The 21,161-nt window shown below is 46.3% G+C and overlaps 1 protein-coding gene and 1 non-coding gene across 2 annotated transcripts in view; both read left to right on the top strand.

Annotated features, from left to right (window-relative positions):
* The window catches only part of Itih5 (inter-alpha-trypsin inhibitor heavy chain 5), an 82,405-nt gene extending 64,974 nt beyond the window's left edge, over positions 1 to 17,431 (top strand). Inside the window, 9 exon segments of the mRNA XM_047521457.1 lie at positions 1,169 to 1,489; positions 3,884 to 4,309; positions 4,312 to 4,443; positions 7,528 to 7,581; positions 9,289 to 9,290; positions 9,555 to 9,672; positions 11,638 to 12,015; positions 13,504 to 13,701; positions 13,704 to 17,431. Coding sequence (XP_047377413.1) covers positions 1,169 to 1,489; positions 3,884 to 4,309; positions 4,312 to 4,443; positions 7,528 to 7,581; positions 9,289 to 9,290; positions 9,555 to 9,672; positions 11,638 to 12,015; positions 13,504 to 13,701; positions 13,704 to 13,804 — 1,730 coding nt within the window. The 3' untranslated portion in view covers positions 13,805 to 17,431.
* On the top strand, positions 3,343 to 3,444 carry LOC124962468 (U6 spliceosomal RNA). Its single transcript, XR_007104486.1, has one exon. It is a non-coding gene; the product is annotated as a U6 spliceosomal RNA (small nuclear RNA).
* Positions 17,432 to 21,161: the final 3,730 nt, after the last annotated feature.

The following is a 21,161-nucleotide window of genomic DNA, read 5'->3' as shown; positions in this document are numbered from 1 at the left end:
TGAAAAGGGAGATTTGGCATCATTGCTAAGTGCAGATTAAAGCGCACACAAACACCTGCCAGTCAGTCCATGCCCACACGCCCAGAGGCCATATGAAATTACATGGGCGTTACAATAGGCAAATTAGCGATCCCAAAGAGGTATTGAAGATGGTTTCAGCTGTAACTCTCCCTTCTGTTTGGACTCTGTGTGCATCTTAGCAAGAATTATGAACATGATTGTCACGGGCATAGACTTACCGTTTTTACCAGAAATTCTGGAGGGTATAAAGCAGTGGGAGAAGTGATCTGGTCCTTTCCAACATGGTCCATTTTGCAGGATGTTTGGAAGGTGGTTGCAGAAATTCATGACTACAAATGAGGAAATGGGTGCTTAGAATAGGAAATTTCTTTGGTATGTAAATTTTATCTCAAGCCATTCAAAACACATCAACTAAAGGAAGTAGATGTTCATGCTACAATAAGAAATCCGTTTTCCCTGATGGTTAAACAGTGGTAGCTCAGTTGAGTGAACTTCCTGGCTAATCCAAAAACCTCATTTTAGATGATAACTCTAACCTCAACCAACCAACCACCCATCTCTCTCCATCCACCAAGCAATTATGTGTCGGAACCTACCACAGACACAGCCCCACAACTTTAATCAGACCCGTTGATGACGGGCGCCTTTCTAAAGGAGTGTTAGCAGGATCGGGAGGTACATATATGCATCGGTGCCTCTTTCCTTTGTGGCTTCTAACCAGCAGAGGTAGTCCTGAAGAGGCAGCAGGCAAGGAAAGGGAGAATGAAGTTGCCCCTTCAGCCATCTGAGGTGGTCTCCAGTTGTCCCCCACCTTCTCATTCTGTGCTCCTTTCTTCCTTCTGTGACTTTCTTCCTTCAAATCTCTGCATCCGATACCTTCTACTTCTTTGGGATGCTATTCTCAGGAATCTGGAAGCCATTCATGCTGAGATAAGGACTTCTGAGCCCAGGTCTCATTGGGTACCTTAGGGAGAAGGTTTTGATGGTGGGTAACTCTGTGCTCATCTGAAGCATGGTCTCCCCACATCTGCAGGCGACTCTCCTCCCCACAGCTCAGTCCTGCGTGGCTGATTCTCTGCAGCTCTGCACGTGGGTCAGGGCCAGGGTGGAAGCAGAGGTGTGAGCTGTCCTGTGTTGATCCCTACAGGCACAGACATCAACGGGGCCCTTCAGACGGCCATCGGGCTGCTCAACAACTACGTGGCCCACAACGACATCGAGGACCGGAGCGTATCCCTCATCATCTTCCTGACAGACGGGAAACCCACTGTTGGGGAGACCCACACCCTCAAGATTCTCAACAACACCAAGGAGGCCGCCCGAGGTCGGATCTGCATCTTCACCATCGGCATCGGGAACGACGTGGACTTCAAACTGCTGGAGAAACTGTCACTGGAGAACTGTGGCCTCACCCGGCGCGTGCACGAGGAGGAGGACGCCGGCTCGCAGCTCATCGGGTCGGTTGCCGGTCTTCTTGGGACAAGGAGAGGCCGAGGGGGCCCAGGGTTGGGTTCAGTGTGAAATCCAAGATGAGGGCGATCTCACACCGGCTGGACACACTGACAGCTCCTTGCACTGGCAGATGCTGTGTGTTTTGAAATCAGGCAGGTCGAGGTCCCGCTTTGGGATTTTAGGGAAGACTTTTACGACTGGGGGTCATGGCTGGCTGACAGTTGAATGTGTAAAGTGTCAGCACAGGGTCAGATATGAGGTGTCCCATGAGCTCCCAGGGTTATAATTACCTTCTTGATATTTTGTCTTTATTTTATAAATGGCTGTATTTTAATTTTGAAGCGAAGGACCAATTAAAACTGGTGAATACTCAGATTATTATATTGAGGTAGAAAAGAAACTAGATCTTAGGTCTTGTAACACAGAAGTACCTTCACTCAGGCCATGTCGCCAAGCCTGGCATGTGACTTTGCTGTTGAGATGCCGACTTCAGCATCCAGTACCTTTGTCTGCATTGTGGCATGTGTGATAAAGGCAAATGAGGTTGAGGTGGACGTGTGGATGTTCAGTAGCCATAGCCAAAGAAATGTATTCACTATCAATCCTGCTGAAGGTCTCTAAGGTATGCAATAAAAACAGGTGGTTGGTTGGGACTGGCCACCATTTTTCTCCCAACATTTTTATGAAAGATTTAAATGAAAACCCAGATTGATTTCCACCATTATAAAAAATTATTCAAACAATTAGGTTCGAAGAAGGAGAATTTAATTCTCTGATGACAACAGGGATTCAGGAAGAGTTCATAGGCAAAAGCCAAAGCATTGAAGTCAGTCAACTGCACTGTCACAATTCTAAAAGTATTATTGATACCGGACATTTATGGAGAGCTCAGAACATGCCAGGCATTTCTATGTGCCTTGTTCATGTGATCCTCACAGAAGTTCTAGGAGATAGGTGTATTAGGCAGAAGCTAAGCTGGTGCACAGAGATGACAAAATGCAGAGACTAACTCAGAAAGCTGCTCATTTCCCCCACCTCTCTGTTGGGCCAGGCATGATTCTGCTCCATGAAGGCTTTCAGGGACCCAAGCTCCTTCCGTTACCCGGCTTCGTTCCCCGGGAACTGTCAGGTCCTAATGTCCTAAACTCTCAGGTTGAAATGAAGTCACTGTTACTTGTTTTTCCTTCCCAGAAAAGGAGAAAGAAAGGAAAGCCAACACAAGCCAATTTGTTTTTAGCCAGTGTCTTTGAAGTTTTCACAAAGCACTTGTATTTATATTCCATTGATGAGATCATGGTCACAGAGTCATAATTGGCCCCAATGGAGGTTAGGATATGTTTTTTTGTAGGAGGATTAACAAATGCCTAGTTAGAGCTCAATTAACAGAAAAGAAGGGGAGAATGGACTTGGGGAGACAGCTGGTAGACTACCAAAGTAGTACTATTAACATTTCAATTTTATGGCTGAAGAAATTGAAGTTCAGAGAGGTTGAGTCACATGTCCTAAGACATACAGTAAGGAACACATGTCCTAAGACACACAGATGGAACTTGGACTCCACAGCCTATTCTCTCTACACCTAGGGGAAAGGGATTTTTAATTGTGTCCTTAGCAAAAAGCAACCATATAACAGACCCACAAGAAAAACTAATAGAGACAAATGTCACATCACACAAAAGCACCATGTTAAAGTCAAGGTCAGATTTCTCAAGTATAACATGCTGCTTAAAATTCATCTGGAATGTGTATTTGGTTTTAAGAGCAATATTTTAAGTGACTCTTTGAGAAGCTTAGGTGTATTCAAGGAAATTTATCAGGGGTGCTTAGGATCTTGGAGTTGTATCACAGGAAGAATAGCCCATGAGAACTGCTCGCTTTGACAGTCCATAAGCTAAGCTTGGAACAATACAGAGTTCAGCACAACCCTTGTGCCAGGATGATACCCCAAATGGTGAAGTGTTCCATATTCTTCAAATTATATTTTCTGCATGACTATGCCACAGTGAAACTCACCATTCTGTATAATTAATATGCGCCAATTAAAAAATCGGGTGGTTGATTAGGGAGCATGAAGAGAAGACCCAGGGATATGTTGAGAACAGATGACCCTAATTCTGTCTTGCTCTGGAGGCAACACTGAGGCCTCTGGCTGGAAATTCCAGGGGGTCCGTCTTGATCTAGTCTAAGGAGGGCTCCTCATCGTCAGAGTTGGTAAAGGGGCCAGGAAGCCTTGAGAGGGAGCAGGTGCTCTCTTGCCAGTGGTGCTCAAACTCCCGCTGATGGCCTCCTGGGGTGTGCTGTGCTGGGTCCAGTGTTGGACTAGATTGCTTCTGGAGTCAGAGCCTCCCCTCTGGGGTGTGGACTCCTCGCCAGGGTCAGGGCCCTGATTCTCTGTCTTCTTGGGCTGCAGATTCTAACGATGAGATCAGGACGCCCCTCCTTTCTGACATCCGCGTCGACTACCCCCCTGGCATAGTGGAGCATGCCACCAAAACCCTGTTCCCCAACTATTTCAACGGCTCGGAGATCATCATTGCTGGGAAGCTGGCGGACAGGAGGCTGGAGCATTTGCATGTGGAGGTCACTGCCAGCAACAGTAAGAAATTCGTCGTGCTGAAGACCGAGGTGCCCGTGGAGCCCCAGAAGGTGGGGAACGATGTCCCAGGAAGCCCCAGACCTAAAGGTGATGGCGAGGGGGACCCCAACCACGTTGAGCGTCTCTGGAGCTACCTCACTGTGAAGGAGCTGCTGAGCTCCTGGGTGCAGAGCAACGATGAGCCGGAGAAGGAGCGGCTGAGGCAGAGGGCCCAGGCTCTGGCCGTGAACTATCACTTCCTCACCCCTTCACGTCCATGAAGCTCAAGAGGCCGGCAGCTCACACAGGTGGGCTGGAGGACGTCCGTGGCATGTCTGCAGCCACTGGCCCTGAGACGGTGATGCAGAGCCTGCGAGGAGCCGGCCCACAGCCAGGTAAGGCAGCTCCAGAGAGAGCTCCTAGCGAGGCCGTGGTGACCTCAGCAAGTTTATTTTATTTTATCCTACTATAGAGTTTTATAAACAAGACCCTTGCATGTAGCAGTAGTTCTCAAAGAGTATCTTTTTGATTGTCGTATTTGTGCTATAAACTGTGGCTCTCGAGAAATGAGACATAGACAACGGCGTGAGGCTGGGAAAGCTTGCCCAGTGAGGTCAGCCCATCGTCAACCATCGGTAAGTCGAGGACCACCCCACAGCCTTCCCGGAGGCCCTGAGATGAACACGCAGTCAAGTGTGTTCCGTCTGAGTGCCTTCCTATGTTCTCAAACACATCGGAGTTGTGTTATTGTGTGCGTGTGATCGATTTCGTTTTCTTGAGAGTTTGTGAACAACCAAGCTATGGAGTCTTGAGAGAATTCACCCCGGACACACCTGCCACTCAGAATCCAGCAGAAGCTGTCATGCTCGGTCAGCACGCCGGCGGACCAGGGGGACTTAGCAGAGATGGGAACTGGAGAAAGGAAAAGCAGTAAAACCAAATCTGAGGGTGGTCATCTGGGTCCTGTCCACTGGTGGAAAGTGGAGCGTGGGTTGTGGGTGGCATTGTCATTAGGACCCTGTGGAATGGCCGTGTCCTTGGAAAGGGGGCTGAAGTTAACCAGCCCTGGTTGACTGCTGTCTCAGTGCTTCCCCACACTCTGAGCTCTGAGAAGCACTGGGTGTGGTGGAGAGAATGAAGCCAGGATCCACCGACCTCCTGACCTGCTGTGAGATCCCCAGGCAGGTTCCAGACACGCTGAGCCTCCATTTCCTTGCTGGGAATTCGGGGGTGGTAACAGGTTCCTGAGGGCTGCCGTGAGGATTACACACAGAGAGTCTTGGGCACGTGACTGGTGTTCTGCAGATCTTAGCCATCCTCTCCACAAGGCCTGGTCGTGCGAGAGGCTCCTGGAGACGTTCAGACCCTGACAGGCAGGTGACACCCAGCTGTGGCCCTGTTAGAAAGACTGGCGCCTGTCGGGGAACAGAGGGCCGTTTTCATTCTGATAAAAGGCGAGCTGCAGGACACTGTTCCTTCACACGCACGAGGCCCGTCCCCGTCCAGGAAAAATGGCTATTTGAGTAATAAAGATCTTACATTAACCTCTCAAATCTCAGTGGCTTCAGGAGAGATCAGAGACAGATGACACAAGACCCAGAGGACCAGGAACACAGACGAGGAAATAACCCACTGATGGTTCAAAGGAGAGTTTTGGAATAAGATTTTCCTGCAGCGTCAGTGATTTTGTAAGACAATCTTCCTGTCCTTAAAGGTCTGCTGATGTTTTAATATTAACTTTTTAAGTGCCTGTGGCAATCATCAGGCTAGGGACTTCCCCCTCCTTCCCGGTCCATCTGTGCTCTGCCCACCTCCTGCTCTCCAGGGACCAGAATCAGGAAGGGGTGCTTAAAACCCATGTAGATATTTTGATCTTTAATTTCCTTTTCCTTTTTGCATACTGGGGATGGAACCCAGGGCCTTAGGCATGCTAGGCAAGTCCTCTGCCACTGAACTACTTCCCCAACACCAGTTGACCTTTAATTTCTATGAGGGGCAAAAATGAGCAGAGGATCATAATTTTGCTAATATGCCATATGATGTTGGTTTATTTATAGAAATTAATTTACTTTTAGGTTATCATTTAATTGAATATTTTTTCCAAGGTACACTTGAATCCTTGGTGTTTCAAAATGCTTTCTGAATTAAGCTTATACACATAGCTCTGGACCCTGGAAAATAACTGTCCTCCTTATTTTTATTGCAGTAAAAACTACATAACATAAATTTACCATCTTAACCATTTTATGTGTGCAGTGAAGTAGTGTTGGCTACATTCTCATTGTACTGAAATACAGCTCCAGAAAGTTTTTCATCTTGCGGAACTGAAACTCTGTATCCCCTGAACAATTACCCCCTCTCTCCCTTTCCCCAGAACCATATGGTAAGTGGGGTAGACTGTTTCCCCCTATGATGTAAATAGAGATCCAGAAAAGAAAAATCCTGGTTGCTTAGACAAGTAACACCATCGATCATCCTCACTTGTCCTTTTGAGGACCAGGCTTCCCTTTTCAAATAGATGATGTTTGGAAGTTTCTATTCTTTGTTAAAAATGTTCAACATCTCTAGTAATAAGAGAAATGCAAATCAAAACCACCCTAAGATTCCATCTCACCCCAATTAGAATGGCGATTATCAAGAATACAAGCAACAACAGGTGTTGGCGAGGATGTGGGGAGAAAGGTACACTCATACATTGCTGATGGGGTTGCAAATTAGTGCATCCACTCTGGAAAGCAGTGTGGAGACTCCTTAGAAAACTTGGAATGAACCACCATTTGACCCAGCTATCCCACTCCTTGGCCTACCCAAAGGACTTAAAATCAGCATATTACAGAGATACAGCCACATCAATGTTCATAGCTGCTCAGTTCACAATAGCCAGATTGTGGAACCAACCTAGATGTCCTTCAATTGATGAATGGATAAAGAAATGTGGTATATATATATACAATGGAATATTACTCTGCCATAAAGAATGATAAAATTATGGCATTTGCAGGCAAATGGATGAAACTGGAGAATATCATGCTAAGTGAGATAAGCCAATCTCAAAAAACCAAAGGACGAATGATATCGCTAATAAGTGGATGATGACACATAATGGGGGGTGGGAGGGGTTAGTGTTAGGGTTAGAGTTAGGGTTAGGGAGGGGGGCAAGAATGGAGGAAGGAAGGACTGTATAGAGGGAAAAAGAGGGGTGGGAGGCATGGGGGAAAGGGAAAAAATAACAGAATGAATCAAACAACATTACTGTATGTAAATTATGATTACACAAATGGTATGCCTTTACACCATGTACAAACAGAGAAACAACATGTATCCCATTTGTTTACAATAAAAAAAAGATACATAAAAGATACATTAAAAAAATGTATCTGAAACCTCAATATTTCTCATCTCAGCCTGCTTCTTGGGAACCTCTCACGGCCTCCTCTTTGATGAATAACAGCAGTATTCTCTTCCCTCTTCTTTTTTAGGGCCCACTCTGAAGAAACTGTATGACCCAAGAATCAAAATCTCCAAAACATCAGGTAAAGAGAAGGAGGGGTTTTGGTGGTTGAGTTGGGAGCAAGGGACGTTTGAACAGTGGCCACCAGGAATTCCCTGAAGCCAGTTAAATTAGCAGCTCATAGGACAAGGCATCTGACCATAATTACTTAGCTCAGGCCAACAGAGTGAGTGCCAAGAACCAGGACCATCATGAAGCCATTACATCAACACCTGCCAACACAGCGCCCAGGAAGCCTGGCAAGCACTCTGGTGGAAGAAGAGATGCATAACAGAGACACGTTCTGAACCCTGTTGGTTTTAAAAGGTGTTGGTTTTAGGAATCTGAAGTGTGTGTCCTTCTGGTGCCATGAATACAGAAACGTCTGTAGAGGAGGCAGGATTTTTCTGTTATTGTGGTTTGTAATCCTAAACTTTAGAAGGAAAACAGATTAAAGACGTTCATAAGGTTTCCTTTTGGCAGCTTCTTGGAATTATGATAAAAATGGAAAAGCAGCCTTAGGGGCACTGGTTTTGTTTCCAGTGTACACATCTTCCCTTCTGAGTCTCCTGATTCACCTCTGCTGATTTGCTGTACGTGCAGGTTCATAAAGCCAGGGACATCCTAGGGATTAGCTATGGGGATGAAATGCGTAGTCTCTCACGGACGGAATGCAATTCCTGACGACATGTGCTTTGTGGAATGCAAGAAAACCTTCCTCTTGGATGCTGCCTGCAGTACTGATTTTTGGACTCCTCTCCTCTTTATTTGCAAACAAGCAATATCTTTTCTTGTAAAGGGATTTGAATGGTTTGAGTAGAAACTGATGTCGTAGGTGTGTACAGAAAGTACTATCAGATAAGTTATATTCATATCCAAGAGTGCCAAAAAATGTGGATGAGAACTTTGGTTTCCTCTGGGTGTCATTTTTACTCCCCCCATCCATCCAAAGACAGATATTTTGTATTTCTTTCTATATTGCCATTCACAGGGGACTTGAGGCACTTCCCAGTGAGAGTAGCTCTCAAGAGCTCTTCTGAGCGATGCTGGAGGCAGCTAGGAGTTTTTTCTGCAGGTATAAGGAGGACAGGAAGTTGCCTGCAGCTTGAAAAGAGCAGGACTCCTCCTGTCCCAGACTCCCCTGTATCCAGGCACGTTCTCATACACGTACCCATGCGTGAGAAGCAGAGAGGTGTAATGAAACATGCTGTATCTGGCGTGTACGTTAGAAAGTACATCTCCAGTCCAGTGAGAGGAGAGGATTCATGCAGACTCTTGGGAAATATTTGGTCTGTACAGCAAGAAACAAGGCTGCTTATTTGGCAGAGGTGAAAAGGGGTAAAAATGGATAAGGAACAGGGCCAGCTAAACTTCATCTGTGGACAAAAATTTGAGAGCAGTCAAGTAATATGACCCCTAGGAGTGATTTCTGCCCTCATCACTGTCACTGCCCAACTTAGTGACTCTGCTTCATTTGTCACTGCCCATAAATTGGACTTGGCCATTAGGGCTTGCACGCTAGGGTTGCATACAGCTGGTACTGGGAGGGTGTGAGTCAGGATGGACTTCTGGGAGAAGTGCCAGGGAACTCTGGCCATAGACAGGAAGGGTCCCGTCTTTGTATGGGCAAGTGAGAGGACAGAGCTCGTGACCCGGGGAAACCCACCCAGGACATTGAGGACTCTGCAGGTGGTTGGTTGAGATGGGGGTGGTGACATCTCTCCTTCCCCTGCTGCCTCTCAAAGCCTAGTTGTCCACACTTAACTATGCCTGGCGAACGGAGCGCTGGATTTGGGTTTGGGAGACCTGAAGTCAGTATTTACTTTACCATGGACTCACTGGGAGACGTCGGAGAGTCTCTCTCTCCCCCTTGTTTAGCACATTGAGGGAAATTCTTCCAGCACTGTCGTGGGAGTAAATAAATGATTCGTGAGAAAATATAAAGTAGTACTTAGCACATGGAAGACAGCCAGTAAACATCTGTCTTTCTCTCTCCTGTTGCTCCCATCTTGGCAGTGGGATGGTGACACCCCATTTGTTGTGGATTTCCCCCTGAGCAAACTCACTGTCTGCTTCAACATTGATGGGCAACCTGGCGACATCCTCCGGCTAGTCTCTGATCACATGGACTCTGGTGAGTACTATGCTCTCCCTGGTGGCACCAAGGCAAGGGCCTGGGAGGGGCTGCCTCCCTCTCTGTTCTTCAGGTGAATGACCAGTTAAGTAAGGGACACATGGTACGTTGCTCATCGGGAGCTGCTGATGGATGAAGGGAAGTGGAACATTGTTCCTGGACTTGGAGTCAGATGGCCAGACATTCAGACCCACTCTTAATGACTTGTGTGGCCTTGGACTGCAATTGGAAATAGAGACTGTGATGCTCTGCTGGCCCTACGGGGCAGTTATGAAATGGATTAAACTAAATAATGGACATGAAGTGACTTCATAAATGCTCAAGTGCTGTGGAAACTCATATTGTCATTGTCCCAATGTTTTCGTGGAAAAACTGTGATGGGGAAAGGCCAGTGGCCTAAACTCATCTATCTCAGTTCCATGGTGACTCAGATGAGAAGCCCAGAGGCCAACCACACAGCCCTGTGCGCCGCGAGCAGGGATGTAAAGGGAACTCTGGTCTCCTGGGCTGGGTAGAGGGACTGGGTAAAAGAAGTTGGCACAGAAAAAGCTTTTGGAGTTCAGTGCAGGTAGCCATGCTTGGGGACAACTATGTGGTCAGCCACGCAGCATGGCTTTGTGAGGACAAGCTTGGTAGTGGACTTTCTGGTATTTGTCAGTGTGAGAAAATGCAAGTTTTGTAAGGTCAGAGTACAGAGGTCTTGCTGGGTGACAGGCATGTGCAATTAAGTAGTTCGATCCTGGGTCTCCTTGATCACATTGTTCTCTTGCAGGTCTTTCTAGTCTCAGAGCTAAATTTCTCATGTTTTCCATTTCAAAGGATGCAGGAGTAAGATAGGGGCCTAACTGCAGCCCTTCCTGGAAGTGTCCCATCTCTTTGGAACAAATTCCATGGTTTCTGTATTCTGCCCAAGACGGGAACTCAGCCTGAAGATGTTTAGAGTACAGAGGCCAAAGATCAGGGGCTCTGCTCAGGCAGGGATTTCTGTGCCCCCAGACCCCACAAAACCCCCCACCCCACACACACACACACACACACACACACACACACAGATACTCCTTGTCCCAGGGAAAACACTTTTCTCCTTGAATACCTAAGAAGTTACAGTCAAAATTTATTGGGAAGATGATCCCCAAAGTAGAGAACACAAGTTAATTATATAGAAATCTTTTATTATTGAAAATTCCCTCTTTGCATGAGGGCAAAGCCCATGTAGCACACATCACTTAATTCATTCCAAGCATCTTCTGTGCAATTGCATCTGTTTGTTATTCAGCCAGACAACAGGGAGTCCTGGGAGCTGCCAGCCTCACTCAAGTCCAGAAAAGCTTGTGTTCGTAAGGCAAGGAAAAACACAGGATCTAAATTTGATGGCCACTGACAACTTACACATATGCTTCCTTTGCAACCCTTGCAAAACTTCAGTTAGTGTCTGTATCTTCCCCATTTTACATGATGAGGGAATTGAGGCTGAACTTTTTTCAATGGCTTATCTAAGGACGAACACCTTGGACATGGAAGAACTTGAGTTTTTGGACTGAAAAACATTCTAGCTTTGCATTCTACCAAATGCTCAGAAGCATCAGGGGTCTCACAATTAGGATCTGTGGCTACTGGTAGACACAAAATATGCATCAGAACCATAAAACCTTTCTGTCCTACACCCAGGCTGGTATGAAGGCACACAAACACGCAGTCCCCTTCTGTGATCTTGACCCTGTCCTGGATCCTTCTTCCCTTGCTCCAACCTGCTGGTCAGATGTGGGGGAGGAAGCTCGCCCATAGCTGCCTGCCGTCCATCTGCACCCATTCACTCATTCAGCCAGCACTGAGCAGCCCCTAAGGGGGAGTCAGCTGCGGGAGCTAGAGCTACAAAGACCAGGAGGAGGAAGGAAATTCTGACCAAGAGGCCTTTAGGGATGGGGATCCTGTTTCTAACCATTGTTCTCTTCCCTGGGCTTCCAGGTGTGACGGTGAATGGAGAGTTAATCGGGGCCCCCGCGCCACCCAGTGGTCACAAGAAGCAGCGCACCTACTTCCGCACCATCACCATCCTCATCAACAAGCCGGAGAGATCATACCTGGAGATCACGCCCAACAGGGTCATCCTGGACGGCGGAGACAGACTGGTCCTCCCCTGCAACCAGAGCGTGGTGGTGGGCAGCCGGGGGCTGGAGGTGTCGGTGTCCGCCAACGCCAACGTCACTGTCACCATCCAGGGCACGATTGCCTTTGTCATCCTCATTCACCTCTACAAAAGGCCGGCGCCCTTCCAGAGAAACCACCTGGGCTTCTACATCGCCAACAGCCGGGGCCTTTCCAGCAACTGCCATGGCCTCTTAGGTGGGCAGCGGCTCAGCTGTATGTGGGGTTTGGAGGATGGAATTAGATTCTCAAAGAGCAGCCCGTGATGCCAATCTCTTCAGCTTGATTGGGAAATTCAATGGGAATGTGGTTCTTATATATATATATAGCTATCCCTTGGCATCCACCAGGCACTGGTTCCAGGATCCCATGAGGATACCAAAATCTGAGGCTGCTCAAGTCCCTTATATAAAATGTCCCACTAAGCCAGTAGAGGTGGCACACACCTGTAATCCCAGCCACTCAGGAGGCTAAGGCAGGGAGGATGGCAAGTTCAAGGTCAGCCTGGGCAACCTAGTGAGGGACTGAAGATATCACTCAATGGTATTCACAGTACAGCAATAAAAAAAATAAAATAGCTTAGTACTTGTGTAAAACCGACACCCATCCTTCCATGTGCTTTCAATCATTTCTAGATTACTTATCATACTTCATAGAATGCCAATGCAGTGTGAATAGCTGGTACGCTGAATTGTGAAAGGAATACTATTGAGGAAAAAGTAGGAATATGCCCAATACAGATGCATTTTTTTCCAAATATGTTTGGTCCACAGTTGATTGAATCCAAAGGTGTACAATCCGTGGCTATGGAGGGCTGACTGTGTATAATATGAAAACTGGATTGTTGGCTTCTGATGACTTTCTGGAATAGGAGTAGGTTTTGCAAACCCGCTCTCACTAGTCTGGGAGAGCACAGCAGTGGAGGGTAATCATCTAAGCTCTGAGTCCTTGTTTCTCTGCAAGGAGACACAGAAAAGTGGCCCACCGCCCTCCCAGCGCAAGAGAGTTGCTTTTCAAAGGAGTCACCCCATTGCTGCTGTGAGCAGCAGGCAGCCGCTCTGGCCAGCGTCCTTCAACGTGCAATTTCATGTGGGCTCCTGGCCCAAAAATGAAGGGTGAGTCACTGCCAGGGCTCAGTTTAGAAAGCAGGATTTCCTGGCACTTGAGCTGGACGTGTTTTGCCATACCTGGCTGCCAAGCATGCACCCCGTCTCACAGATGCAGATCGGTGTCCAACGGGCCTGAGCAGTGGCCTCGCCTGACCTGGAGAATTCTGAGGACAAGTGTCAGGAGTGAAGTGACTGCTTTCCATACCCCACCCGGGTGCACCCGCCACTTGCCTTGTCTGGAGGGGGACCTATAACAGGCAGGAAAGGGAAGACCTGACCCTTTGCCCAAATCCCTTGTCTTGTCCTCACAGTTCAGAGACCTGTTGTCTCCAGTTGTTGTTTAGGCCACATCTCGATGTTAGCAACTGGGCAGCTTCCAGATGTGGCAGGTCACTATGAGCAGCAGCTCAGCTCTCTCTTATTATGCTCCCGAACACTGGGCTGGACAATGTATGTACGCAGTCCACCTGGGGACTTAACCTGCCCCCATATCATTGACTTACACTGATTGCGCCTGTTGTCTGCATTCAGCATACAGTGATGCTTTTTATTTATTTATTTGTTTTTGTCTTCTCAGGTCAGTTCCTGAACCAGGATGCCAAACTCACGGAGGAGCCTGCAGGGCACGGCAAGAATCTTACCAATTCTCCACTCCTGCCCGCAGGAGCGACTTCTGAGACCATCCTAAAGGTGAAAGGGCACCGAGTCCCAGTGGTGTGGAAACAAAGGAAGATTTACAACGGGGAGGAGCAGATAGACTGCTGGTTTGCCAGGAACATGCTGCCAAACTGATTGATGGGGAGTATAAAGATTACCTGGCATCTCATCCATTTGACACAGAGACGACATTGGGATCCGAATCCAGCCGCCTTAATTAAGAAGAGCGCATGAAAGGAAAGTGACTCTGGGCGACTCGGTGGGGCAGCTCTTCTTGATGCTTGTGCATGCTGCCTCCTGCAAGGAGCTGCGCTCCAGAGCCTAGGCCTGCTGGAGCGGAGGTCTGGTGTCTGCTTGGGCAAAGGGTAGGGCCGGGAAGCTCTAGAGAAATACTGTTTGCTTCTCTTTCCTCTTCCTCCCCCACCCCACCCTCATCTACAGTAGAGAAAAATGGTAGCAACAAGGGGAGGAAGGTCATATTCAAAGCAAGAAAGTTTGTATGGTATATCATCTGGCTTGTCCAACTTGTAGCTGACCATAAAGTAAGCTTTTCTGATGATGCAAGTTGCTGTGAAACCGTGTTCTCTGTAGAAGCAGCCAAGCATGGGCCCTCTGCTTTTTGCCTTATATTATTCATGTTTAGAAATCTCTTCCCTGGGGGGCCCCCCATTGACCCTGGGCCACAGGCCATACAGACAGCACATACTTTGGATCATTATAAGTAATTAAATCTTGTTTTAGGAGGGGATTTTCTTCCACTGTGGAATCTTGCCCTTACAAATTAATTTTTGTTTTTAAAATTATTTTTAAAAATTAAAAAAATATTTTTAAAATGTAGAAACATGTACATCCCAGATACTGATATTTCTTTCCTCACGGGCTTTCCAGACCACTTGATTTTGCTGGTGGATATTGTGCAATTTATTCCAATAAGCTAAGTGCTTTTAATAAACAGGGCAACCCCCACATGGATGGTGTTTATTGGCCTGTCTTGGTGCTGGGGAGTTGGCCAGTTGAAAGGTGAACTGTTGGCTTGGAACTCTTCAGTCTTGGTCAGGATTTCTGGGCCATTTCACCCTCCAGGAGCTGGTGGAGGACTCTGGCATGGTGCTAGCCTGCAAGGTAGAGTAACCTCGGAGTGAGCCCACAGCCTGTGTGTAGGAAGAAGCAGCTTGCATGCTGTCAGCAAGAAGGGCATACACGCTTAGAAAATCTAAAAGGACTTCCCACTTCTTACGTGGGCAAAAGCCAGGAAACCAGCCTGAGTAGCCGGTATTGGTTCCAGAACTTGGGCAAACCTGATTCCCTAGGAAGGTGTTAAAATCAGAGGGGCTGCAAAAAGTCACTGCATGTTACCTTTTCCTTCTGAAGGCGTAAGCCTGGTCATATCACCAAGGGCGACCAGGTGTGATGGCCCAAGAGCCTCTGCCCCTCCCCACGACAGCACTCTGCTGGGCTTGGTCTTCTCGGAGCCACTGGTTGGAAGCAGATGGACGCAGGGGGCAATGGAGCCCAACAGCAGAGAGAGACAGACTGTGGTCAGGGAAACAGCGTGTTTTGATGTGGGCCAGAGCGAAAGGCTTAGTGTGGGCTCACATGGGGTTTCCTCCGACCGGCCTGGTGCCAGGGCAGCCTCTGCATGGACCGGGAAGGCATGCGCAGCCCTTGAGAGACAGCACTGAGAAAATCCTTGATCATATTTACCTTCCCGTGGGAAACATCGGAGCAGTAAAATGACATCCGCATGTTCCTGTCAGAGGCTGTGGCTTCAGGGGCCAGTTAGCACTGACTATACTGTCCCTCTCATGGCCCGCTTCCCTCTGCACTTGACCATGGCCTGACAGCTGTGCTATTTATCTGGCTCCTGTCTTCCCAAACTCAGCTGCCTGTTTCCCTGCCAGAGGTGCAAAGAGGAGCCACATATGGCTGACAGATGCTTCCACCTTTTAGAGCTCAGAAAGAGAGGAGGAACTCCAGCCAAGGCTGGCCAGTGCCGTCCTGGTCAGACTCCCGGGACCTTCCATTATGTAAATCCCAGCTGAGCAGACAGCCCTGGTGCCAAGAGGCCCAGGCCCCTCCGCACGTGGAGCAATGTCTGTTGTTCCAGGTGTTGGCCTCACACTGGGGAGAGGAGGATGTTACTAGGCAAGCCCGGTCACTACTATTCAGTGGCCACCTTGTCTAAAAGCAGAGAATCATATTCCAATGAGAGACCTGTCACTAACTGTCCTGATCAGGAAAAAAAAATTTTTACAGCTTTTAAAGTTATGTTTTTACTTTAGACAAACCCACTCTTCTTTCTCTTAGTTGTAGATCACTTTTTATTTGCAGAAGGCATTGATCATTAAATTTTCTGTTGGACCTGGAAATTTGTATCTGTGAGTCCAAAACCCCACACCAGTATACTATGAAGGACCTTTAAATTTGGTTGAAAAATTGTGTGTGTGTGTGTGTTTTATTGGCCACATGTATTGTAAATGGCAAGCTCTTTAAAACAAATGCAGGGCTAGGGGGGAATTCTCTTCTCAGACAGGGAAACTGAGGCAGGGTGCTATTGAGCGATTTCCCCCAAGTTAAATAAAAGGCTTAGAGCAGGGGTAAGCTGAACTGCCTGAGTTCACTTTGTTAGCTTTGACATTTTTTTCACCATCTGGTCAATCATTTATTTTCCTAAAACTTTTTTAAAAAAATAGTGGGAGGTTATTAAATGAGTAATTGAATGGGACTGAGAAAATGTTGGAGTTAGAGGGATAAATCTCACTGTTATCATTATAGCTAATGTTAATGAGTCATAATGGGCTAACTGGGATCTTGAGCAAGTCCACATCTCTGGATTCCAATCTCCTCCTCCTCTGACAAAAAACCCCAAATGGGTCATCTTTAGGGGTCTACTAACTTAGAGTTTCATATTCCTCACATAAAATGGGCTGAGCCTTCCTTGCTTGCCCATGCCTGGTGCCTTATCTTCCTGTATGACTTGGTTATGATTTTCCCCTCCAGACCAGAGGGTGGGGGTGTTGGGAGGAAAAAGCATTGCAACACTCCATCAGAGCCAGCCAGCTGTGAAGGACGATGCTGGGGATCGAGGATGCAGGAGACTTGGGGAGATCTCCTCTGTGGTCCCACCAGAAGGGACCATGATATTTACTTGAATCGTGTGTCTTTGGTAGGTGGATTAAGAACAGGATTCTTTATCTTTTGGCTTAACTGAATCCTGTAAACCAAATGCCTGTGTTCTTCCAAAATTCATGTTAAAGCCAAAATTCTTAATGTGATGGTCCTTGGAGGTGGGTTCTTTCAGAAGTGATTAGGTCCTGAGGACAGAGCCCTCATGGATGGGATTAAAACCTTTCTAAGAAGAGACAGGAGGGATCATCTCTCTTGCCTCCACCGTGTATGAATAGAATGTTTGTAGACCAGGAAGAGAACCCTCACCAGACACCAAATCTGCTGACATCTTGATCTTGGCCTTCCCAACCTTCAGACCTGTGAGAAATAATTGCTTATTGTGTAATCCACCGAGTCTATGTTATAGCATAGCAGCCCAGGCTGAGGAAGACACTAAATCATTACACATTCTTTTTCCTTTCTCTGCGCATGTACACAAACAATGCTATTATTAAAATTTGAAAGACTCTTAGCACTATAAGAATACCATCTAGCTAAAATAGACAGCAAATAAAATAACACAGCTAAGTAAATACTTAGAAATACAATTTTAAATATTTATTTTAACCCATTTTAAATAATAAGGAGGGTACAAGATAGTTCACTTGTCAAGAAACATTTTTCTTAAACAAAATTAAAAAAAAAAAGATGCCTAAAAATAAGCAATGAGGTGTTTTGTTTTTTGAGGGAAAATGGAATCAGGGCTATTGGGCATAAAGCAATGATCCTAACTATGCTGCTTGTACGTATGCAGTCATGAACTGCATAATGAAGTTTTGGTCTACAGTGGATGGCATGTTAGGACAGTGGTCCCATAAGAGTTTAATGGAGCTGAGAATTTTCTGCTGTCTAATATTTTCACTGTACCTTTTAGATGTGTTTATATCCAATAAGTACTTTCCATTTTATTTGCTGACAGAATTCAGTACAGTAACATGCTGTTCAGGCTGGTAGCCCAGGAGTATGGGATATACCATACAGTAGGAGCATAATAAACTAGGCCATGCAGGCTTCTGTGAGTGTACTTTATGATGTTCTCAGAATGGCAGAGTAGCCTGTGGCACATTTCTCAGAACATATAAGCAATGCATGACTGTACGTAATGATATGAGTATGGAATAGTGACATTGGAAGAACGATGTTGAAGTAACACACTATCGTACAGCAATACACAGCGAATTTATGGTGGCCATTCCTGTGTTCTTGTAAAACTGTCAAATACTTAAGGTGTCTTAACTACCCTGCTCCCCACTCCCACAGTGCACTATGGTGTGGGGACTCTGGCATCCCAAACTCTTATCACTCATTTGCACACCATTTGCCCACCATCTTGCTTGATGCTTCTTCCGTTTGGCTCGTGGTCATTGCCAAGCTAGGTACCATTTCTAGCTTTTTCTGACATCTTACCTCCAGTTCTCCTGTGCTCCTGTCACATCTTGATTAGATTCTTTTTTTTTTTTTTTTGGCGGTGCTGGGGATTGAACCCAGGGCCTTGTGCTTGCGAGGCAAGCCCTTTACCAACTGAGCTATCTGCCCAGTCCTCAATTGATTCAGATTGAATCATGTTGAATTCTGAATAAAACGACACCTGACTAAAACAAAACAACCGTGAAACACAAGGGAGACATCACTGAAAGACTGCGAATAGAAAACAAGCAGACAATCCATTATCAAGGACTTCAAGTCAACCTCTTTGGGCTTTGGCTTCTTTAGCTAGATGAAGAAGGAACTGGAGGAGATAACTTCTGAGATCCTCTGATCTTTATCTTTTGCCTTCAGCTGAAAACACTTCCTGAACCACCACATGATAAGAAAGCATTCAGTGACCCCAGTGAATTTTGAGTTGCAGCGTACCAGGCCCAGGGATCCAGAGAACAAAGTTCCTGCCTTCACAGAGATCACAGGAATGGAGAGCGTGCAAAGGTGGAAGGAGAGTGTAATGAATACTACAGGAGAACTTTGCAGAGGGCTATTATCTGAGCATAGTAGAGGGCAACTCTGAAGGTAAGAGGGAGGTCAGGAAAACTGTTCTGGGGACAGAGCTTTGGCCTAAGCTGCAAGGAAGGAGAGGATAAAAAAGCAACCCCACTGGACATGTTTTCTATAATGTTAGGCAACTGGTAGCACCTTCCAAATGGAAGCGAGCTTCTCATTGCATTCAGGTGCAAATAAAGCACTGTTTTTTTTTTTTTTTAATTTTTTATTATTTTTTTGTGGTGCTGGGGATTGAACCCAGGGCCTTGTGCTTGCAAGGCAAGCACTCTACTACTGAGTTATATCCCCAGCCTAAAGCACTGTTGATTGCATGGTTTCTGAGAACTCACTAGAGAAAATGTTTGGTGGAATCCTAGGTTCTTTACTCCCTGGACCTTGTCTCCATGCATGGGTCTCCAACCACGTCCACATCATCTGTTTCCTTCACTCCCACTCCTGGGATACAGGTAACACCTAGGGAAGGTTCCAGAACTCTACCGTGGGTCCATGTAGTCAACAGGCTCCTGCTGGCTTGATTTTTCTTTAAGTATATTGACCTTAATGACCCTTCCTATTTTCAGTTTCAGCTATCACAATACCCTGCAGCTTTCCATGGCCCTTCTGCCTCCAGTGCGGATGAGATAACTGAGGTAGGACTCAGCACCCCTTCATTTACTCCCTCTTATCAAAGGGATTCTCTCTTCACATGGCTTCATCATCTTGGTACCTCCCTTCATTCCAAGTGTGACCGTCCACCTGTGTTCCAGATCCCTTCTCACTTCCTCTGTGTGGTCACCTTAGCCATTCCCTTCAACTCTTGTTCCCCACCAGGTCCCTCCCTCCCAATTTCAAATGCAGGTGGACTATCCCTTCTCCAAAATGCTTGGGACCAGAAAGATTTTGGATTTCTGAGTTTTTTTTGGATTTCAGCATCTTTGCATAGACTTTACAATCATGTCAGTATTCAAGTAGTTTCAGATTTCAAGCATTTCGGGTTTTGGATTTTCTGATCAAGGATGCTCAACCTGTATCATCCCAAAATAGTTTCATTTTACTCTGAAATGATTGTCCCTGGACTGGGCTCCCTGGCAGCTTCTATTTTGTTTTATATCTGTCAACTTTGCTCTAGTGGATGGTATTTGACTCCTCTTTTTTCTCACCTCCTAGTCAGTTGCTTAAATCTCAGATTCAGTGTCTGTCTTCATCATGTTCATGGAAACTGTATCTCAGACATCCTGTTACATTTTCTGCTTCCAATTCCAACATTCAGCATCTCCAGCATGACTCTGGTGGCCTCTTCCCCTTTTTTTAAAATGCTGGATCCATTTGCTTCTTTTATGTGAATCTTTTCTAGCCTCGTTTGATGAAATTTCTTTCCTTCTATCAACCTCTGGACTTACCCTGAGGTTCTTCCATGGTCCCTGCCATGGATTGGGTCTGAAATGTCCCCCAGAGTCTCGTGTTGAAAGCATGGGCCCCCAATGCAGCAAGTTTCAGAGGCGGGGCTTAGGCAGTGACTGGACAATGAGGTCTCTGATCTCATCAGTTTGCTTCAGATTAATCCATTCATGACGAATGAACTAGGCAGGTGGGACCTAGTCAGGGAGGTAGGTCACTGGGGCTATGCCCTGGAAGAGATTTTCTTTTCTTCTCCCCAGTCCCTTCCATATTCGTATTCTCTCTCTCTCTCTCTCTCCTCTCTCTCTCTCTCTCTCTCTCTCTCCTCTTCTTTCCTCTTTCTGGCTATCAAGAGCTGAGCAATCTGCGTGCCCTTCCACCATGCTGTCTCACCTCAGGCCCAGAGCAATGGAACCAGCTGACCATGGACTGAATCCTCTAAAACCTTGAGCCAAAATAAATCTTTCCTCCTCTGAGTTGCTCTTTGTCAGTGTTTTGGTCAGTGACCAAAAGCAGTAATGTAGTCCCCTACACTCCCTCTGTTAGTGACCTCATGCACTTCACAGTTTCCACAGGTGGCTTTGCATACATGGATGGCTCCACGTATAAATCTACAGTGTGAACTTTTCTCTTCTGACTTCACTTCCCTTCGGTTATTCTCCAGCTAAACTAAATTCCATCTTCAAAGTGTCTACATTCATAATGTGGGTTGGTATTTGGGGTTGGAGACGAGAAGAAAAGGAAGGAAAAATTCCAGTCCCATCCTTTGCTATTTTTGATATTGCAAATAAAGGTAGAAATATATGTTTATGTGCTGGGTGAATTTCATAGAAGCAACCCCAAATTAATTTTTATTGACACAGCATTCTTCCTGAAAATTCTTGGTTAATCATATTATTTTCTCAAACAACAGCTGTGTTTGTGTAAGAAAAGATCCAATGTTCTGTGGCTCACTGGGAATTTCTGGTTATATAAATTGAAAATCACATGTGTGAAGTTTATTGACATGCCCATTACATGACTTCATTGAACTATGAG

The sequence above is a fragment of the Sciurus carolinensis genome, chromosome 12 (assembly GCF_902686445.1).
Source record: "Sciurus carolinensis chromosome 12, mSciCar1.2, whole genome shotgun sequence".
Classification (NCBI taxonomy): Eukaryota; Metazoa; Chordata; class Mammalia; order Rodentia; family Sciuridae; genus Sciurus; species Sciurus carolinensis.
Note: the sequence above shows the minus strand (reverse complement) of the source record. Positions and strands in the feature narration are given on the sequence as shown.